At 35.3% G+C, this 22,600-nt stretch overlaps 1 protein-coding gene across 1 annotated transcript; it reads left to right on the top strand.

Moving 5' to 3' along the window:
* The first annotated feature begins 21,275 nt into the window (after nt 1-21,275).
* LOC118753562 lies at nt 21,276-22,199 on the top strand. Its single transcript, XM_036488447.1, has one exon. It carries the CDS (start codon nt 21,276-21,278, stop codon nt 22,197-22,199), a length of 924 nt encoding a protein of 307 aa, XP_036344340.1.
* Nucleotides 22,200-22,600: the final 401 nt, after the last annotated feature.

The following is a 22,600-nucleotide window of genomic DNA, read 5'->3' as shown; positions in this document are numbered from 1 at the left end:
TATTATTATGAAAAGAAAAACAACACTGTATTCTGGGTTTATATCTGCACGAAAAAAAATTTATTTGTCGGTAAACAAGATTTTCCTGTGCAAGTAATCAGCGTGTTTCACCAACCGACGTTTGTATTTTTCATCCTCTTTTTCCAAAGCTACAGTCGACGAATGTCGGGTACGGCGTTTGAAAGTCCCAGTCTCTCGGGCCTTGATTTCCTGTTTTCGGAGCAGATTACGCTGAGTTCAGTTTTGATGACTTGCGGAGTTCGAATTGTGCATGGACGGGACTGGCCGGTAGCGGCCTTTAACATCTCCAGTTTCCTCAAGCAGTTTTATGCATCGGTAGAATAGCATACGACCAATCCCGAGCAGGCCAAGTGGTTTGAAAATATTTATTTTTTTCATTTCATACTTCAATAGCGCAATAACACCGATACGATGCTCGTTATGAGACCAATCCATGGTGGAAGCTGAAGAAGCATAAGTCATGTATAATCCCAGCAAACAAATTCTCTAACGTTAAAGAAATTTGGATTTCTACATTAGATAACTAGGGCAATTCTCTAATCATTCTCGAATGAATGACGAAGTTAGAGAACTACATTATAATTCTATTCACGAACGATTAGAGAAACAACGCAAATTCAAATAAATGTAATTAAGAAATATTCCAAATTAATGAATCATAAATTATGTTTAAGTTCAAATAGTTAATTATTGTTTTATTGCAAATACATGGAATACAAATTTTACAAACAAAGCGTTTTATTTAATAAAGCAAAACAGCAGTTTGAAATTCACATTCGAATCCCACTAGAGATCCTCATTAGAATTCGATTAGAGAACTAATATTTTCTCGAGTCGAGAACTTTGTCCCATTTTTTTAAGATCGCTATGATTGTCGACAGTTTTTCGAGTCGTTCTCTAACGTTTGAGATTGGAGAATGTAGCTAGTCCTCCAATCATTCTCTAATCGATAACTAACCTCAATGTTTGCTGGGATGTGACCAACCTTTTCATAGCTCAAAGAAGTACAGGTTAGGTTGGGCTCGGTTAAAGTGGTTGCCTCAGGCAAGGGACACACTTGGACAATTAAGAGATTGTCCTTTGTGATTCGACGAAAATAACTCAATGGAGACCCTTAATTTAGTCGGCGAAACGCCATGAGCCGATTACCAAATTTCGAATGCCGCGAATTTCTATCCCGAGTGTTAGTTAAGAAGTGCGAGCCAAAGTGCTTCCATCTTAGCCTCGCGAAGGTTGGTTATCGTTTTAAGGGTGCCTTTCCAACGCCAGGTCATCAGCCACGCAGTTTTCCTTTACCGATTTCGAGGGCACCATCACACCCTTTAGTAGTGAGTCTACCGCTTCCTTGATGGCAGCTATTTCCACCTGAAAGGCACTACAGAGGTCCCGAAGCCTGAATATAGTTTTGATGGACAGTTTCCGACAGAAGAAACCACCACCAACCCTGATCCGTCGGTGAAGAAGTTTACCACTCCCTTCTTCGAGTTACCCTGCTCTACCCAGTCCTCTCTTGAGGATATATAGGTAGAGAAGGAGCTGGCGGGAGCCATTTCGGAGGCGCTGTAATCTATGTGTTCAGGGCAAAGTCAAAGCCCTCCAGAACTCCAGAATGTTACCACCCGGTTTCCCTGAGCCCAATAGCTGTCGTGCTGTAAAATAAAGTTTTTGGAATATTTAAGTAATATATGTACATTTTTGTAAATCTAACACAGTAGTTTTATCCGTACATTTATCATCTCCTCTTTCTACGAACAGCAGAGGGCGCTTTACTCAGAAGATATCTGAGGAACAACTGTTGAACGGAAAAGCAACTTTAACTGTGTTACAAAAAAAAAATGTAACATTCTTTTTTAGTGCATTACTTTGAAACTTAACAGTTTTGATAACTACTATACGTACAAAAAAATAGAATTAACTTTTGGTAAATATTTTGTATTAAGTTCCCAAAATTTCTAAAGATGGGTAGAGTGAAATAAAAAAACTAAGAAACTAAGAATATCTAATTTTTTTATTTGCTATATTGGTATATTTGGAAGTGCTTTAATTGCGAGGAATCGCGTTTCTTTTGTACAGGTCTATCAGTCTCTCTAGCGTTTTTAGCAAAAACGAAGACAGAATGATAGGCTTAAAATCCCTAGGGAAAACATGAGAGCCTTTTCCGGCCTTCGGGATTAACGAAGCACTGACTACCTTTCAAGCCTTGGGGATGTACCTACCAGATCCTCACACAGTTCGCCAACCACTTGCACGACACCTCCAGAGCCCTTTGCAGCTGCGCAGGTATGATGCCATCGGTCCCCGCCCACTGGAAGGGTTTGAACGATTTTATCGCCGAGGCCATGTGATGATCGTCCAGAAGATTGGAGAACTAAAGGACCTGAAGTACAAAATATTGCAAAGAAGTACATTTGACTGTACTGCGAAGTACGAAGTACAAGAGATAAATAAGAAGTATTGTACTTCCGAAAGAAGTACGGTTGGTCACATTAGTCATGTAGTAAAAAAGGAGTGTGTTTAACTTGTCTATTAAACGCACCAATGTATGCAGTATTTATGTCCCTACTGAGTAGATTAAGGCCCGTTTTCACCATCTCTGGTTAACACCGGTTAAACATCGTTACCGAAGTTACTGACTCCATACATACAACATTGTGTCGATGTTGATGTTTCTTGCCGTCGTTGTGCATATAATTTGTTTTTGTAATTTTTAAAATTAAATTCTCTGTGGATGTGACGCCCTTTCTAGGCGCAGACAAGTTCACTTAATGGGTGCTGCACTTAATCCATTTAAAATTTGGAACAAAACGCCCTTGAAAGTGCTAGGCTACATTAAAAGGTTTCCCCTATGTGGCGGAGGATCATGCACAATAGATTACTTCAGAGGTCGCGGTGCATATGGCCCACAATAATAATAATCATAATGTTGTAAGTTTTGTTTTGCTCAACCGATACAACCTTGTATAAATTTGTCTTGAGCAGGGCGAACGGTGAACGACACATCGCCCAATTCTGCGAAGTTTGCCGTTCGCAGGCATTGTGTTTCATATATGTTTGCTTTTTGCTCGCGCTGCTCTAAATGCCGCAATAGCCAAGTGGGCAAAGCACTAGAGTCCCATCTTGTAGTGATGTGCTGAATTGTCGGTACCCAATACTCGAAAAAATTTGGGTACCCAATAGGGTTGCCAGATTTTTTTTTACCCCAAATCAGTACATTCGACTTTTTCATGCTATACCAGTACTTTTCGGTACACTTTTATTCAAAGCAAAATTATGAATGTAAGTAACATAAAATACTTTAAAACGCCATAGTACTTGCTAATGCGGGATATTCTACATCAAGCTCACACTCAACAGTGTGCGAACGCAAAGCATTCGCAAGTGAACGACAAGTTTTGACAGATGTGTGTGAGCGTGCATAAGAATACAAATGGAATTCTTTGCCTTTGTGAATGTTCAGGCTCACGCTCGCATTGAACTGTATAGCGAGCTGTAGTTAATAGGGCTTTCGCACGCTTTTAGCGCTTTTTCAGGCAACTTTTGCGTTCAACTCACGCAGGGTTGCACGAAAATAAAATTGAATGGCTAAAAATATCAAAATATAAAAAAATATAAAAATATTCGCCATAAAAGGGCGTTTGCATTGTTCAACTTTGCATTCTACTTTTGGTTGAACGGCGTTTCAACTAATCGCTTTCAACAAAGTTGGTCGCCAGCCAACATTTAGCCATTCAACTTTTTTTTCGTGCAACCCTGCGTGAGCAAAAGTTGAACGCAAAATCGCCTGGTGCGAACACCTTTTAAGTGAAGCAAGCATAATGTGTGCGGCGAACACGTATGGCAACCACATCTCTACTATGCTGAAGCCCCAAAAAACTCTCTCGCCTTCTTTTGCTCATCGCAACAGTCTTACCGAGTGAAATGGTAACCCTCGATTCGATTTGTTGCGAAGACCGTTCCAAGCGAACATGTACTTTCAAACAAGGGGCAAATATTAATCCAGCGACGAAAACATTCAGATCTAAACTATATGGAAAAATTTATTATAGATTATTGAGATTTATAATCCCTATTCCATATGTGCATTATATTTGATATAATTTCTAATTATAAACTATGGGTTTATAGTTTGTAGTAAAGCTTTATAGAAAAACTGACCCTGTTTATATGTGATTACAACTGATGGATGATAAATGTATTAGATATTGCGCTTGCCACATAAAAGCAAAACGTTGAAATTATTGAAATCTGACTAAAATTACGCCCACTTTTCATATAACGGTAAATTTCAGAAATGCTTGAAGCTTCGATATTTCGAAATTTAAGTACGCCAATTTACTCAAAAATTGTACTAACAAGAATCCCTTGAAAAGAAGTAACATTATTACGGAATTTTGGAAAATGGACGTGCTACCGCCCACATATAACTAGATAAGTTTGGCTGACTTCCAAAACGTCATTTTCTTTGCATACCTACAAAGTAGAGGTGTCAAACTATCGATAGTATCGATAGTTTTGTTTTTTTGCCCCTATCGATGAGTAGTGATAGTTTTTCTCAAAAAAGGTTAAACTATAGATAGTACCAGTTGACCTAGCACAGCCGATTTTATTTATAATGTCTCCATGTAGCTGCGCGTCAGTTTTTTAAGTTTGTCAGTTTTTTATTATAAGTGATACTTTCATTGTGATTCCTCCTTTAATGGTCGTTTTCTCAAGCAACCTTTAATTGGAAAGCTCCCTTTATACTTAAACGTTGCTTCAAACCATAAGGCTATGTCTGAAGTAAAGCATTTCTATTATCGGTGTTTGACATTTGTATGTTTCTTGGCTGTAAACAAATCAAAAAATTATATTACGAAATTTAAACAAAACATATCATATTTGAAAATTTATAATAAGCAACACTTAAACAAGGCAACAGTGATTTTGTTCGGCAAATGATAAAGCTATTTTTGATAGACTTTTTTATGCTGATTACGAGTCCCTAAGCACAAAGTTTCCGTCAGCTCCAGAATTTGAGAAAAACGAGGTCAAAGTGTCAAAAAATCGCGTTTTTTGCAATATTTTAGAAGTCTAGCACAAAATACAAAAGGTGATAGAACCTTTAACTGGGGCTTAAATTAAAGCTATAACTCTCGGCTACTATCCCTGCACCTTGACCTGATGGTCCCTAAAAGTCATTTATTGAACAATATAAAAATACTGGAATTAATACTGTGCTATTGAAAAAAATAAATAAGTTTTGCCAAAATCAGTTTTTGCTGTTAATAAATAACTATAAGTGACCTTAGGGTTAAGGTTCAGGGATGGTATTTTAAGCGATTATAGTCGAAAGTTCAAGCCTTAATTTCAGCCCAAGTGGAAGGCTCTATCCCCTTTTGTTTAATTGCGGTGCGTACTCAAACTTCGCACAAAATCAGGTTTTGCTGTTCAATAAATGACTATAAGTGACCATCAGGTCAAGGTGTAGGGATGGTATTTTCCGAGATAGTAGTCGAGACTTCTAGCTTTAATTTAAGCCTAATACCGCCCTTTGTTTCTTTTCTAGAGCTTCTAAAATATTGCCAAAAAAACACGATTTTTTGACATTTTGACCTCGTTTTTCACTAAATCTGGAACTGATGGAAACCTTATGCTCATGGATTCGTAATCAGCACTGGCAAGCCAATTAAAAGCAGCTGTAACATTTGCCGCAACAAATTGTTTCCCATATTTGTTGCCATGTGTTATAGATCATAAGAAGAAGCTTTTTTTTTTACTAGGCTCATAATTTTATTTTTAATTGTAAGCTTCAATAATATATATGTAAATAAATAAATAAAATTCCATAATAAAATGCTTTACTTAGACAGAACTATACATGTTAAAGTAATATTTAAACATAAAGTGAATTTTAAAGTTAAAAGTTACTTGAGAAAACGGCCCTACGTTGTTTATATTTTCAATATTTTGTTTTTCGATGTCATCCCTGTTAATTTGGAACAGTTTTTAACATTACATTGACTATCGATAGTACTATCGATGGTAGCGTTTGACATTTTGCTGGAAACTATCAACGAGTAATGATAGTTTTTTTCTTAAACATGGAAACTATCGATGGTGGCACTATCGATAGTTTTACAACTCTACTACAAAGTATAATGTTCCATAACGCCGAACTACAAAATATTGACAATGTATACTTTTCCAAAACGCATCCGTAAAGTAATCGAAACGCATCGCTAGAGCAATCAGCGCATCAGAAACAAAGTTGATCCTTCGTTTGTTATTGGTTACCATTGGTGTTTTAAAAATGGAAAAGTCAAAAAAATTGTTCATTGCTATATTGAAAATTTAAAATATGGTTACAATCAGCGTTGCCATTTTAGCCGGTTTTGATAGCAACTAGCCGGAGAAAATTCGATCTAGCCGGCAGCCGATTTGTTAGCCGGTTTGTAAAAAAAAGTTAGCCGTTTTTAGCCGATTTTACTAGTTGCCTAATTTTCAGGTGCAAAAAGTAAACAAGTTGTTCGAAAGCAATAATGCAGACCCAATGAAGATTTTTAATGAACTCAATGTTTTACTTTCGCATCTATGCTCCCTAGTGGTTATTAGCGCGGACACATTTGATCCTATATGCTCCCCGTTGGAACCATACCTTGCTCCATTTCCTCAGTTTTATCACAGTTTTGAAGAGTATTTAAAAACAAAAGTAAGCACAAACGCTTTTGACCACGAAGCCGAGAAAATAATTCGAGAAAATGGTGGCTATTTTATTATCACTTTAATACAGGAATTACGCCAACGCCTCCCTACAAATATTGCCACACTAAAAAAAATTTACTTTTTTCGGTTGGAAATGCATTAAGAGTAATTAAACCAAAAGTATTTGTTCAACTACAGCAACAAAAACACAAATATAATGCCGACGAAATAACATCCATAGAGATGCAATGGCAACGGTTAACGTTACATACCTGGAGTAATTTAGACTCAACTGTAAAATTTTGGGCCGAAGTTTATCAATTTCGAAATGCCCTAGGAGAAAACCCTTTTGCTGACATTTGCAACCTAGTTTTTAGTTTTCTTGTTTTGCCTATAAGTAATGCAGAAGTAGAGCGAATATTTAGTTCAATGAATATAATAAAAACTAAGCAAAGAAATCCAATGTGCGTTAAAACGTTAAACGCTATTTTATATATAAGATACGGTTTAAAGCGTGAAGAAAAATGCTGCCATAATTTTACTGTAGATGACGATCTCTTGAAATTAATGAATTCAGGTGATATATACAATAGGGATTCATTTGATGATGATGATGATGGAATATACACTCGATATAAATTAATGGTGTTAACTAGTCTTTCGTTTCTTGCGATTTATTTAAATAAAGCATGTGGATTTTCACTAAAACATTTTAGCCGTTTTTTGCCAGAGTCTATGTGAAATTTCACTAAATCATTTTAGCCGTTTTTAGCCGCTTTTTTTTGCCAATCTAGCCGGTCGGCCCAAAAAGTTCTGGCAACACTGGTTACAATGTGTCACAACTCTGCAAATACAAACAGTTTGAATACCGCAGTATAACAGTATCCAAACATTGTATTAGTACGTTTGGGAAGTCAGCCTTTATCTCATTATGTTTAACTGAACGTTCTATCGAAGATGTTTGAAATAGGGGTAAAACAAAAGGTATTTAACATGCGGTAGTTTTCGAAAAGGTGAAAAAATTATATTTAACACTTGCGCCGGGTATCTAATTTTCGGCCTCGCCCGACCTTGACTTTTTTTCTTGTATTAGTTTACTGTTTTACTTTTTAACGGAATTGCCATAAAACAAAAGAATAGTAATCGCAATATCTAGCAAGACTCTCATATGGCAATAAGCTCTAGGTGTTCAATATAGGCGTAACTTTTTCAAAGCAGTTACCAACAACCGTAGCCACCAAGATTCAGTTCACCATTCGTTGGCACATTTTGCTTTAAAACTCTTAAAAGATTTAAAATGCTTAATTTTTTTCAATTTCTTCCTTCATTTATTTGAACCATATCTATTAAATGTAATAAAGTTGGTTTCTAAAAAAGATAAAAAACAAAAATAGTTCATATATGTGAAATTATTTTTTTACTGAACTTTCCAATTTGCATAACCAAGTTATATACATACCTATATCCATAAGGTGGAACCAATATAGCGCAAACAAAAATTTAGCATATTGGGACACAATCGAAGTAATTATTGCAAACAAGTTGATACTCATATAATCGTATTACAAAATTGTATTTACGTTTTATTTTCTCACTTTCTCTTTCTATTTTTATAGATCCATATGTGAAAATTGCAATCATGCAAAATGGAAAACGTTTGAAAAAGAAGAAGACAAGTATCAAAAAATGCACCCTCAACCCTTACTATAATGAGTCGTTCTCATTTGAAGTACCATTTGAACAAATACAAGTATGCGAGAATGTATTATACTATCCTACTACAAACTACTTAAAAACTAGTACTATTACTACCTCTACTACTACTACCACTACTACTACTACCACTACTACTACTATTACTACTAGTACTACTAGTAGTACTGCTACCAAAAAACTACTTATTCTACTGCTATTACAAAATAACACAAGCAACTGCTTACTAAAACTACTATTGTTACTACTATTATTCCCTCAACTACCACCCAACCAACGTTATAATAAATGTTTTCCCTCTCCCACTCACCTGCCTTGTTCTGCCAATTTTATTGATATTCTTTGAAAAACTGCAGAAAATGTAACTCCCTACGTAGCGAATTAACAGCCACATGTTTTACGAGGTATTTTACATTAGCTCCAACTGAGAAATCCTTTTACATTCCAAACACCACAAACGTATTCGTACAGACTCAGTAAACATAACCGTGAACATCCACAAGAAACTGCGTACCATACGCCAAATAAATGTTTGTAATCAGTGTTCGCTCTATGTAGTATTGAAAATGCTTCAATTGATCGAGTTTTTAATTTTTGTTTGGACAGTCAAGCTCTCTTGCTTTTCATTTAAATAAATTTTTAAACGAATTTATGTAAATACATAAGACAACAATTATAAAGAGCTTAGACATTTTTTTTTTTTTTAGTTTATACGTTTAGGTCGACTTCACCTGATTTGTGTTTGGCTTTAATATTGTTGAACTGTGGCAATTTTTGTGTAGCTTATATATGTAAATGTTGTACCAAATATTTGTGTTACAATAAGTTCTTGTGTTTTTATATTTTAATCGGAAAAACCATATTTTCAAATACGTATGTTATGTTGCGCTTTAAAATTAGAACTCAAACAAAATCACAAGGAACCAAGTTATTCTGTAGGACAGTGCACGATTAATCCTTACTTACGAATATCCAGTTTACGTCGTCGAGAGTGAAAAATATAATTACTAAACATCTTTACTTACATACACACACAAGTATGAACAAGTGTATGGCTATGTAGATTTGCAAGTAACCGTAAGCCCCGGAAGTGGGCTGCATACAATTTCTGGGTAAAGTTTTTATTCACAAGACATATCATAGCTCAATATCTGTAATTTGGGAAACAACTTGGCTGTTGTCATCTGACTATTGCTTCGAACATTAAGCACACATTTGTATGTGCATGTGCAGAAATCTACATACATATGTAGTAGGAGTTTACCAGTCAAATTTCTAAAATTTCACAAATCTAAAACGTTTTGATTTGACACTATTAACGCTAAAATTCAATTTAAGATACATAATACATATGTAAAAATATTTAAGTGGTATTTACCTAATGTAACAGGTACTTTATAGAGTGTAAACCAAACCTCAAGTAAATAAAGGAAGAACGTTGGGCACTCAAATCAATCTTGAAAATGAGATGTTATGAAAATTTCGGTGGTAGTTCTAAAGAGAAGCTTTTTAAAATGGAAAAAATATTTGCCCAAGATAAGATTTAGTGATATGTATACCTGACGTTCCTTTACATTTGTATACCATCCCTTTATTTACATATGTATGTATGTACACACCATCAGATTTACAAGGTCTAAAGAAATTTTACTGTTTATATTCCTATCGCTTTTATCATTGCCAGAAAAGTTAACCCCCGATTTCACTAATTTTGAACCTAAATTTTTTTAAATTACTTTAAGTAGCAACTTGCTTTCATCTGCAGGTAGGCCAGAATTTCCAGGTTTTTGATAAAGTCCGAGGAGTGAATACGTGGTAGCTAGGAAAAAAATACCATGTGATTTCACTTCGTAGTCTTCCACCGCCGCAGTGTAATAATGATATGCAACAATATTGGATGATACCATGTGGCCAGTTCCCGGTCCTGCCAGAAACTAGAGTTTCCGCTTATATTAGCCTAATAAGCTCATTCAGTAGTCTTACTGACAAAGAAGCCCCAGCTAAAGAGCGAAATACACAACACAACCGGATTGACAAACCAAGCGAAGTATCCCTTTGCTTCAAGCCATTTGTGTTGTGTATGGGGGTGCGTGAAGGTTCCACAAGCCGTCTGAGGGAAATTTGAACAAAAATGAATTTTTTTTAACTTTCTGGCCGCCATGTTCACGTTTGGTCAAACGGCTTGCGTTGTAAATGACAAATTCGCTTCATTTACAAAGGGATTTTCACCGAGAGAAGACGTAAGGGAGGAAAATGGAAGAAAACAATAATTTTTAACATTGTGAACCGGAAGAAAACTAAAATTGTTTAGTTCAAATAGTCATGTTTTCATGATGTATGTCGACATAGAAAAAGTAGGTTTGAAGTGTGTTTGACAAGCCGCTTATGTGGTGTATTTCGCTCTTAAGGGAACTGCCTTCCTTGCCTATAAATTCTTGCAAAGTCACTGTTCCCAGATATACATAAAAAATAAAATAAGTTTTGGTTTGGAAGATCCGCAGATAGCAAAAATGATTTCCGATGGATGAAGTTTCCATTATGTAGATAGGCTTTCTCAACGGAGTTTGTTTAATGCTAGAGACACACATCGTAGTACAACGATCTACCCAAACATGTGTCACCCTCACAAGGATAATTATAGATACTACGATAGATTTCGTGCAGGGTTGCGTGATTTAAGATATCTTTTGATTTTAAATCCGGTTTTAATTAAGAAATTTGATTTGTGGTTTGATTCATCGACCGAATAATAATTAATTATATTTGAGATTTGATTCTTCTACCAAATAAGGAATAAAATGTAATACAAAGTCTTATTTTCTGGCCAATTTTCGTCGTATATTTTGTTCCTTGTGATGATCTTTTTGGGCTTAATTGGTAATTAGTGCAAGTAAACCAAACGTTCCTCTTTCACTGCTTCGTCCTACGTTTCGCTAAGTCTCCTTAGTATCCACATTAGCATTTTGTTATTAACTTTAAAAAGATTTGTTTGTTTATTTTAAAATAAAGATTCACCCCTGAGTATGCTAAGGAGTTTACGCGAAATGTAGGCCAAAAAAGATCAACAGGTGGACAAATAAAAAATAAAATTAATTTTTGATTTCATTCCTCGAACATATAAAAAATAAAATTTGTTTGTGATTCGATTTGTCGAACAAATGAAATACTTATATAATTTATTTGTGATTCATCAACCAAACACAAAGTAAATTTTATTCATGATTTGATTTAGATAGGAAAAAAACTCGAAAATCATGATTGCCTTACATAAAAAAGTATTTTTTAGTTGGAAAATCACGAATCAAATTGATTCTCAAATCATGAATAAATTTTATTCATGTTTTGATTCTTCAAACAAATAATGAATGTATAGTGTTAAGGATTTGATACAACTTTCAATTTAAAAATCAATTTGATTTTTGGATTTGTGGTTTGACTAATTCAAAATCACGTAACCCTGATTTCATGGTATTGAATCTACGAAAAATTATTGTAGTTTGAGAAACGTTTAGTTTGATATAGGAAGTAAACGTGATTTAAAATAAGAACTCCAGATACTAAGATACTTCTCTACTTTTATATGTGATAAAAGTTAATTTGACATACCACGAATCATCCTACGATTTCGTCTGTCACCTACGTACGTAGGTACATATCGTAGTAGAGGCAATGCTACTATATTCATATTTTAATATAAATTTTAAGCCACATACTTAAGGAAAAATAACTAGCGCTTTGAACGCAATCTTTACTGAGTTAGTAAATTATACAGACGCTGGCAATATACATATGTATATTAGGGTGGTCCTTAAATGTAGGAAGAAAATTTTTACATCAGATTTCCTAAGCCTCAACCCCTACGTCGATGCTACTGTACCCGTAGATATCACTTATAAATTTTGGTCCCGATTGGAGACGGTTGATCCGTGTTGCACAGGGGGGCAAAGGTAAGATTCCTCTATACTTTCTTAGTGCTTTCTTTAAATATACACTTGTTGGTAACAATTCAGTGATTAGAGTAGAAATCTCACAAGCTGGCAGCACTTTATTCAAATTAATATATTAATCTTTTAGATTCTGAGTACTTTCCGAGTTCTTTTGTGAGTACTGAGTACTTTCGAGTACTCAGTATCGATACTTTTAAAAATCGGGTGCTGTCGATCCTTTTGTGAAATGAGTTCTGAGTACTTTTGGAATCGATACTGCCCAATACTACTAAATACCATAGTCGAAGATATCACATATACATTTTGGTCTGGATTGAAATCGGTTAAAGCGTGTCGCACAGGGGTCAAAGTTCACATTATCCTATGAAGACGCCTTAACCGACTCAATTGGAACTAAAATCTATAAGTGATATCTTCCATTTTAATAGTATCGATTTTGGGCATTAAATGAAAAAAAAATGTTTTTAATTTTTTGAGTCCTTAGAGGCATCTGGTCTTTGAATGTGATATATTCGACATGGTAGTATCGATTTTGGGTATTAGATGAAAAAAAAAAATTATTTTAATTTTTTGAGTCTCTATAGGGAATCTGTACTTTGCCCTCTTTGCGACACGCCTTAGCATTCTCCAATCGGGACCAAAATTTATATGTGATATCTGTGACAGTGGTATTGCCGATTGAGGGGGTGAGACCTAAAAATATCCTTATATTTAGGGACCACCCTTAAGTACATACATATGTAGGAGCGATAGGCTTAATAAAATTGAATTTTTTTCGAATATCTATACATATTTAGCTTAGAAGGTTTTCGTTTTGCTCTAACAAAAAATACCTTAACTAGAATCAATGAAATTTCTCGGACAATGCTGTGGCAGGACATACATATGTACATGAATAGGGAAGTGATCCTATCAGAACTTCAGAGGGGCTTGCGTACACGGTTAATGAAAAGCACTGCCGTAAAAGGTCTGTCTAGCTGTCTAGCAAATAGGAACCATATATGTAGGAAGAAGTCGAACGTTTGCCTATAATTTCATCTAATATCTGACCGGGATGTTTGTAACTCAATGATATAGATTGAATCAATAAACCTGCAATTACAATGCATAGGCTGCACAACTTTTAAGTAGAGATGAAAATTGAAATGCACTAAAGTTACAGATATGTACATATGTATGTTCAAAGGTATTTCCCTCACCCTTAAAACGGTGAATACGACTTTACTACATAAATACGTACATACATACATACATACATACTCTTACCACTAGTGCGAGTACTCTGAAATTCTTAAAATCCTGTTTATTTTCTAACTTAATAATACAAAACTTCGCTACTGAGTAGGTCCACATGGAGTCACATCGCAAATAAAAATAATATATGTACATATAACATTCACACATACGTATGTATGTATGTACATATACAAATTTCCGGCGTCAATAACGACGACCGCCATGGGTTCGTTGTTTTGACACTGTCTTCTGATTTGATACGATACTACAACAGCAATTAAAAAAAATCTAACAACAACTATAATTAGCACTACAACTACAAACAACAACAACTTGAACACTGCACAACAAGTAAAACCTACAGCAACAATACTTTACCATAACGAAAACGAAGCGTATAAAGAGTAAAATAAGAGGCAAAAGAAAGTGTAGTGAAAAGCATGAAAAAGCCCATTTTGATGTCCATGAAGTAACATTTATTAGTATGTTGCTTTTTATAAATACATGTTTTTAACGCATAAACAAGTATGTATTTTCATATGTAACCATTTTAAAAAAACATCTATTCCTGCGACTAGAACCACCTAAATCTACTGCGTTGCTTCCTGTCAGTTATTCTGGCACCCCACCGTCTGGCTCACATTAAACTATAAAGTCCTTGTACTGGACTTTAAACTAAAACAATCAAGACAATCGAATAAATGGGATTGAATATTATACATTTTCGTTTACAAGTATTTAATGAACATTTTTCTTTTGGCGAAAGAGTTAACCACAGCGTCAAGTAGCCATGTGCAAACAAAAAGAAATTGTTCATGCCAATAAAAAAAAAAATCGATAACTCATTTCCATTGATAGGTACACTAGCATAATTGCACTGGTGTTCAAGTGGCACCAATTCCATTCCATTTAACCCATTATACTTCCATTCATACATATAAAACTGATGTAAGCTAAATTTATGAAAAGCGAACAAGCACTGCCTATAACCCACTTTAAGCGGCTTAATGCAACCACATACATAGTTTAGATACATATCAACACACATAAAAAAACGTAAAACGAGACATAGATTCAGAGCAACTAGCATAACTATAAGCGAGAAAATTCTTTAGCGTTACCTTATTTGCATGGGATTTTTAGAATACTCTCCGCTCACCTTAACCAAGAAATTATAATACACCTAAACACGTTCATAATTAAACTTTAAAGAAATATGTACATACTTATAACTATTTCATAATTAATTTAGCTCTTAAAACTTCTTTTGTATATTAATAATATTTTTATTAAAAGTATTTTATAATTTTTATTATAAATGTAGAACGCTTAAAAATTAATATAAACCAGCTTGCATTCTTTGAATATTTTAACATGTACATATACATATTCAATACGAGAAAGCTCGCGAATACATTCCAGTTATGAACTCTTAACATATTTATGTAAGTATCTTTTGTATACACAGATTAACCTATACACATCGTCACTTGGCGCGCAATACCCCGTAGCCGCCAAATACCAATACCACGTATAAGGTAGCACAAAAAAATTGATTTTGGTTACCCTGTATCAATGCTTCCTAATTTACGAATTCAGTGGTGAATAATTACACTGGGCAACACGAGTTTTGGGGCAGAAATATTTTTGAAAGAATTTATTGTGCTGAGGACGAATCTGTAGGTAGTTCCCATCAGCTCCATATTTTTGGAAACACGTTGCCAAAGCGTCAAAAACGTGTGGAAAAAATGTGGAAAATTGGCGCGAATTTTCCAAATACTTTGTTACATTATTTCGACAGGTTGATTTATTTAAACTAGATACATATAATAATTATGAAATCCAATTTAACCATTAAAAAGGCGACAACCCTCTTGAAAATATTACGAAATTATGGTATCCTAAGACTCTCTTTTTTGACAACGATATTGTAGCATCTAATTTCAATTAAATTCTACTTTATGAAGCCCAGGAAATTCTGTTGATTTAGGAAATAAATCTTTCCTAATAGGCTACTCCCACCAAAGGTTTAACTGCAGTTAAGACCTCAGGTAAGTTCCGAGAATTTTGACATAGGTGACCGGCAAGATTTATTTCTTAATATTTGCTACTTTCCTTTCGTTTGCTTGTACTTAGTAGGTGAAACCACCCCCTTCGATCACCTATCACCTTTTTCCGATAGGCATAAACTGCAGTTAAGGCTTTGTGGAAATCAACTATAAGCCACCTTCCATATTGTAATAAATATTTCATTTAACTAATTAAAATTATTAAATTTAACTACACTTTGTAAACTGATTTCTTAAACTCTGGCCCTAAATTAGAACACATAATTCCTTTAGCGTATTCTGATCTTGAAGAGAAATAAAGTTTTTCTACGTCGCCGAAAAAATCGAATCAAGATTCAAAATCATCAAACCTTCAAATCTTAGCTGCTCGTCTGAACGTTTTTTTCCTAAATGTACTATTTTTTATTGAAAAAGTTTTTCTTTGTGAAGTTAATTGTTTAAGTTCGAATAAATACTATATGTACACACATACATATACAGCCATGGTCAACTAAATAGCACGCCTGCACCCCAAACTCAAATCCGCTAAAAAAACGGAATGAATATACTTTTATTAGGCAAATTTTATGTTAACATTTTTCCTTGCTAATGACTTTATTTAACCAATATAAAAAAAAGTTAAATATAATTCACTGATAAATCTTTTTAAAACTGATTATCCATTATCCATTAAAATGCCTCGGTCACGCATATAGCGCAATTCACAAAAGCTGTTTCGTAGCCATTAAACAGGCAAAATTTCAAATCGTGATTTATATCAAAAAAGTATTTACTTCTTCATTATTTTGTATTATTTTCCAGATTTTTATTTCCCCATTCTTGGTATGGGGTACCAAGCTTCCAGGACAACGCACAGTGGTTCATTTTTTAGAAAAAATTAGAAGGAATCGGTGTAGAACCTCAATTTTCTGCGTGCAACATTTATGGATATAAATCAAGAAAAAAATTCAAAATTGGCGTGATCGATTTATTTTAAAGCATACCTCCCATATAAACCTAACCCTAAAAACGAATTGAAAATACCATAAATGCCATTATTACTATATAAGTTTACGTTAAAACTCGCAAATATGCGCAACGTTTTTTTTTTTTAGAAATCGGGTGAAAATATTCCAGCCTTTCATTTTTTATAGATAGAAGACGGAGGAAGGCCGAATGAACAAAGTTTTTGTTCATAAAAATTGTCAAAGTTAGCATTTACAAAGTGTAATTTTTGTCTGCTTACATTTATTAAAATATTTGGTCGATCGCCCTGATTTTTGCTCTATTTTGTCTAGTAAGTGCCATATTTTCATATGAACCTACAACAAAAATAGCAAAAGTAACAGTTATAAGAAATACACATTGCTTAAGTGAACTAAAACCTCAATCAGACTTAGTTGAATACAATTTTTCTAAATTTTGTTGCTTTTGTTCTGTATTTCACTGCCAATTTCGTACAAAGTTATAACGAATTTTACTTAGGAAAATATTATTTGTCTCCAAACCAAATTTGACAAGGGATGACGGAAAATCGTTCCACATTACATCACACTCCTACCATATCGGAAATACCAACAACGAAAATGACAAACATAATAATTTAATATTCAAAAAATTTTATTACTTTCGCAGAAATACCTCCGTGCAACGTGCAAATTTAAAAAAAGTGTGCGTTCATATTTTGAAAATAACGTTAATCAATAAGATGAACCCTGCATAACCATTGATATCTTTTATACGTTATACCCAAGTTTTTTCGACTACCATAGTTTGAAATATAATTTTTTAAAGTGCAGCACGACTAAAAGTCATAAAAGTGGTTGATTATGAAACTGTTATAATTTTTTAAATTTAAATTCAAAATTACCAAAACAGCTTGTGTTTGGTTTTTGTTTTATTTGTATAAATAATAGCAAAATACTTATTTTACGAGATCCGATCATATCCTATTTGGATTAAACGAAAAAACTCAAGGTAAACTTCGTAAACAAAAAATTTACCTCCGTATTAAAGAAACTAATTATAGCTTTGGGCGCGTTCGCAAGACTTAAGCTGAAATTAGTCAAGAACGCAGAACGTATACTTAAGAGCAGTCTGTATACGCAGAATTTGGTCGATTACTGGGGCCCTCAGTGTTGCTTACTACAGATTTGCCACTTATCAATGCCTTTTCATAAACTTGGCTTTTCAACTACAATTGTTCATGCTATAATGGATCGTAGCTAAATATAAATACTTATGGTGATTTCGTTTCTACCAAAAAATGCTGCCCTTGCACGGTGCAAAATGTGTTTGATGTTACACTCAACCCTTTGAAAATGCATATTTTGCCTTCTTGTCCTCCAGATCACACATTTCATCATATTATCGTTTTAAGCAACCATCTGATTTTCAGGGCAACCATCTCCCCTGACAAAGCTTCAAAGGGCAGAAAAGGTGCCTTATTTGCCTTACAAGAGTGTTACCTTTTAAGAAACGAACACACAATTTGCTCACCCTTTGCCTTTAATTAAGAATTGAACAAGAAAAGAGAAAAGGGCAATCAAAAGCGACATTTTTTGGTAGAAACGAAATCACCATTAGTTTTCAATTTCAATTTCAATTTCAATTTATTCAATTTATGGATCAATCCTAACACAGCAAGGTTAAAACCTTATAATTAATAGTGCTAGTCACATCGGTTAACATTTTCAGTACAAATATTTTGCAAGAAGGAAACAGTAATAATAAATTAAGCAATAGTAGAAATAGATATTATACGGTACTTGGAACAAAAATAAAATAAGATAAAATATATTCAAATTACAAATCAAGTTTACGAACTAAGATGTCTCTGTAACTCACGCTTAAATGTGCTCATGTTACCAATCGATACTATATTTTGTGGAAGAGAGTTCCAAAGTCGGGTCGCTTGCACCAAATATTGCCTTTCAGACGTCTTTGTTTTGAACCTGACCGAGAGAAGCTTAGAGTTTCTCATAGATCTCGTGGCAGTTATGTTTTGATAGAGGTATTCAGGCTCCTTCGTATAGTAAATCTTATGCAAAAGTAAAAGAGATCTGAACTGTAAGAGCTTATCCAATGACATGGAGTAAATAGAGACTGCGTAATGAGAAACGGGGCTCCTAGCCTTGACTCCGAAAACGTAACGTGTAATATTATTAAAGAGCACATTAAGCTTGTGCTTGCACGCTGAACCACAATTGGCAAAAATTTCGCAACCATACAATAGAGAGGGCATAAGATATGTTTTGACGAGCAAAAGTCGAATATGGTGAGGAGTAAAGTACTGTGAACACCAGAGAGCGCGAAGCATACCATAGAGTTTACCTACAACTATGTTTATGTGATTATCCCACGTTAATACTCTGTTAAAAACTATTCCCAGATTTTTAGCTGTATCCACATAATTTATGCTAACGCCCCCGATCATGATTTCTGGAAAAACTGCCGTGTCTATCGGCTTTCGAGCTATAACAAGAACCTGAGACTTCTTTGGGTTTAGCGACAAGCCGTTATTCAAAGCCCAGTTGTTAATTTGGCATAGTGTTTGATTTATTCGCAGAACACAGGCAGATATATCACTGAGTTTGCATGATCTATAGACCTGCACATCGTCTGCATACAAATGCGAGTTCATATCATTGATTGCGGCTGGTAAGTCGTTTATATACATTGAAAAGAGAAGGGGGCCAAGAATAGATCCTTGCGGAACTCCCCTCCTCACTGCAAGTGCAGACGATGACGAAGTCCCACTGCAGACACACTGAGTCCTATTTTCTAGGTAGGAAGCTACTAAACTTATAGATGTTGTGGAAAAACCAAACAATTTGGCAAGCTTAGATGTGAGGATAGCATGGTCAACGGAATCAAATGCCTTAGAATGATCGAGTAGGGTTAGAAAAGTTAGCTCGTCATTATCAATAGCTTTACGAATATTTTCAATCACGTCAATAAGCGCAGTTATACAATTATGCCATTTTCGAAATCCAGATTGTCGGTTGCATAAAAGAGAATGTTTTAAAACAAATGCGTTTATCTGTTTATAAATTAACAACTCAAATACTTTTGAGAGAAATGGTAGGATAGCAATTGGCCTGAACTCACCCCCTCCTTTAGGAATAGGGATAATTTTAGCATTTTTCCAACATTCAGGAAAAACTGACGTAGTTAGAATTGTGTTAAAACAATGCGTTATATATGGAAGCAGCTTCGGTAATATGGCCTTTAGAAAAACAGGATGTATACCGTCGGTCCCGACAGCATCGGATTTGATTGAAATGAAACACTCCAGTACATCGCATTGATCCACACATGAGAAACTAAAATTCAATCCATTACCTAAAGAGCTTGGTATGTCCAGCGGAGAATTAGACAGTGGAAGGTCCGAAAAGCTTACAAATTTATGGTTGATTGCATCGAGGTCTTCCAGAGCAGGTAGCTGTTTTTCTTTGCCTTTTACAAGACCTATCTTTCTAATCTTATTCCATCTTTCTTTGCAACTGATACCGTTTGAAAAACTTTTTTCAAAAAACTTGGCCTTGGCCTGTCGAATCATTTTGCAAACGTCTTTCCTCATAGCCACAAATTGATTATGAAAGAAATCAGTTTTATATCTTTTCCAAAGGTCATAAGTTGCATTTCGTTTATTTATAGCGTCTTTAATTTCTCGATTAATCCATACATTGTCAAAATTTTTCCTAATCTTTTCAACAAAAAATTTCAAATATTTTAACGTATTTTGTATAGGAACTTATAACTTTTTTACCATCGGCAAAACTGGCGGAGTGGCAACCATCTATATAAGGAAGAAATCAGCTGACACGGAAAAATCTAAATTCCGCAGATTTCTGCGCTACGGGCTACAACTACAGAAAAATTCTGCGGCGTTAAGTTTTCATTTACATGGCGCTTTGGTAAGACAGATCGTGTCAGCTGACTCGGGTTTACGTACCGGTAGGTTTACGTTCTTGAATAATTTCAGCTTTAGCTGATAAGTTCAACTGCTACGAAACTGCTGGCAACTGTTAAACTCAACAATTACGTCTTAGAAACGACTTGATGAATATGCTGTCAAATGAACAGCTGATAAATGTAAACAAATGAAATTGCGATAAATAGAGATAGTTGCGCCGATAATATTTCCAATTCAACGCTGAACTGCCGCCGTGTTGAAAAAATCGTTCAATGCTATAATGAATAAAACAGTGTATAATTATAAAGCAAACAACTTGTTGAACATAATTTAGAATATTTGGAAACGTAGTACATATTATTATAAAACATTTTAGTTAATAATAATAATAGATTGGCGCTTACACATATGTTAGTGTTTGGCCGAGCTTCTCCTCCGATTTGTGGCGTGCGCCTTGATGTTGTCACACAAAGCGGACGGACCTACAGTTTTACGCCGACTCGGAACTGCGATTGTATTTTTATGAGAACCTGTTTTTATGGCAGAAATACACTCGGAGGTTTGCCATTGCCTGCCGAGGGACGAACAGCTCGCGTAAATATACGTCTCAATGGCACAGATTTTTCTGCTCGAGCACTTATTGACTCTGGTTCTGAGTGTTCGTTCATAACAGAACGACTCAAACGCAGAATCAACCTGCCAGCTAAGAGGATGCATGCCCAAGTCTCGGGCATTACGAATGCAACCTCTGCGCAGGTCAAAGAGGCATGCAGCATAGAACTTCGATCCCCTGTTGATCCATTGTTCAGCCTGCATGCAACAGTGCTCGTCCTAACAAGACTAACCGGAAATCTACCATCCTGTCATATTAGCGCTATGACTATGCAGGCATTTCCAGGTCTTGCTCTAGCTGATAAACGGTTCTACGTGAATGAAGAAGTAGACCTTGTACTTGGCGGAGACATTTATCCCCAAATTATTCTATGCGGCTTGAAGAAGAATTTACTCAGTACACTTCTCGCCCAAGAAACAGTGTTCGGTTGGATATTAATAGGATGCACAGATGCACCCAATCCAACCAACAATATAGTTTCGTATCACAGTGAAGTTGCCTTGGACAAACAACTTACTGAACTCGAAGACATACCAAAAAACAAAAGCTTGAACGAAGACGACAAATACTGTGACAAACTTTATCGGGAGACAACTCGTAGACGAGAAGACGGAAAATACGTAGTCTCGCTACCACTCAGGCAGGAATTTCCCGCAAACATCTGCCTAGGCCCTTCTCTTAAAAAAGCATGCTCTCAGTTCTTCCGGAATGAGACACGGCTTGCAAAGGATACCGTCCTACAAAAAGAGTATAATAGGGTACTAGCTGAATATGAATCACTAGGCCACATGTCCAGAATAAATGATAGTATTTCAGCAAACTCTTCCGATAACTACTTTCTGCCTCACCACGCTGTCATAAAGGCAGAAAGTACCTCCACTAAAGTTCGAGTCGTCTTACCGTACCGTAGTTTACCGTACAAACCCGAACGAACCTGTAAGTCTATACGTATTAAAGACTGTCACTTTCGGGATCAATTGTGCTCCTTACCTCGCGATAAGGACACTTCTACAACTGGCTGACGATGTAGAAAGTTCTTCCCCAATAGCATCTAACATACTTCGGAAATGCATGTATGTGGATGACGTGCTAGCTGGAGGACATAGCATCGACTCTACCGTAAAAGCAAGAGATGAAATCTCGGAAGTACTACGGTCAGCCGGTTTTCCGCTAAGGAAATGGACCTCAAACTGGGCGGAAATTCTAAAGTACATCCCAAAAACGGATCTACTCAGTGAAGACTTTTTGGCATTCGAAGATACCAGCACGGTTAAGGCTCTTGGCATAAGTTGGAATGCCCATACCGATCTATTCTATTTCATGGCAAGACCATTGGAGGACCGCGAGACACCTACAAAAAGGGCGATACTATCAGCTATCGCCAAGCTATTTGATCCGCTAGGATGGCTTGCTCCAATAGTCG

This window comes from Rhagoletis pomonella, unplaced genomic scaffold (genome assembly GCF_013731165.1).
Source record: "Rhagoletis pomonella isolate Grant_MI unplaced genomic scaffold, Rhpom_1.0 Rhpom_scaffold_02619, whole genome shotgun sequence".
NCBI lineage: Eukaryota > Metazoa > Arthropoda > Insecta > Diptera > Tephritidae > Rhagoletis > Rhagoletis pomonella.
The sequence above is the reverse complement of the archived record's forward strand: the minus strand, read 5'-3'. Positions and strand labels throughout refer to the sequence as shown.

What these genes read in the sequence shown, in the direction of transcription:
- LOC118753562 (XM_036488447.1), top strand. Translation starts at nt 21,276, where the DNA reads ATGCATGCCCAAGTCTCGGGCATTACGAATGCAACCTCTGCGCAGGTC.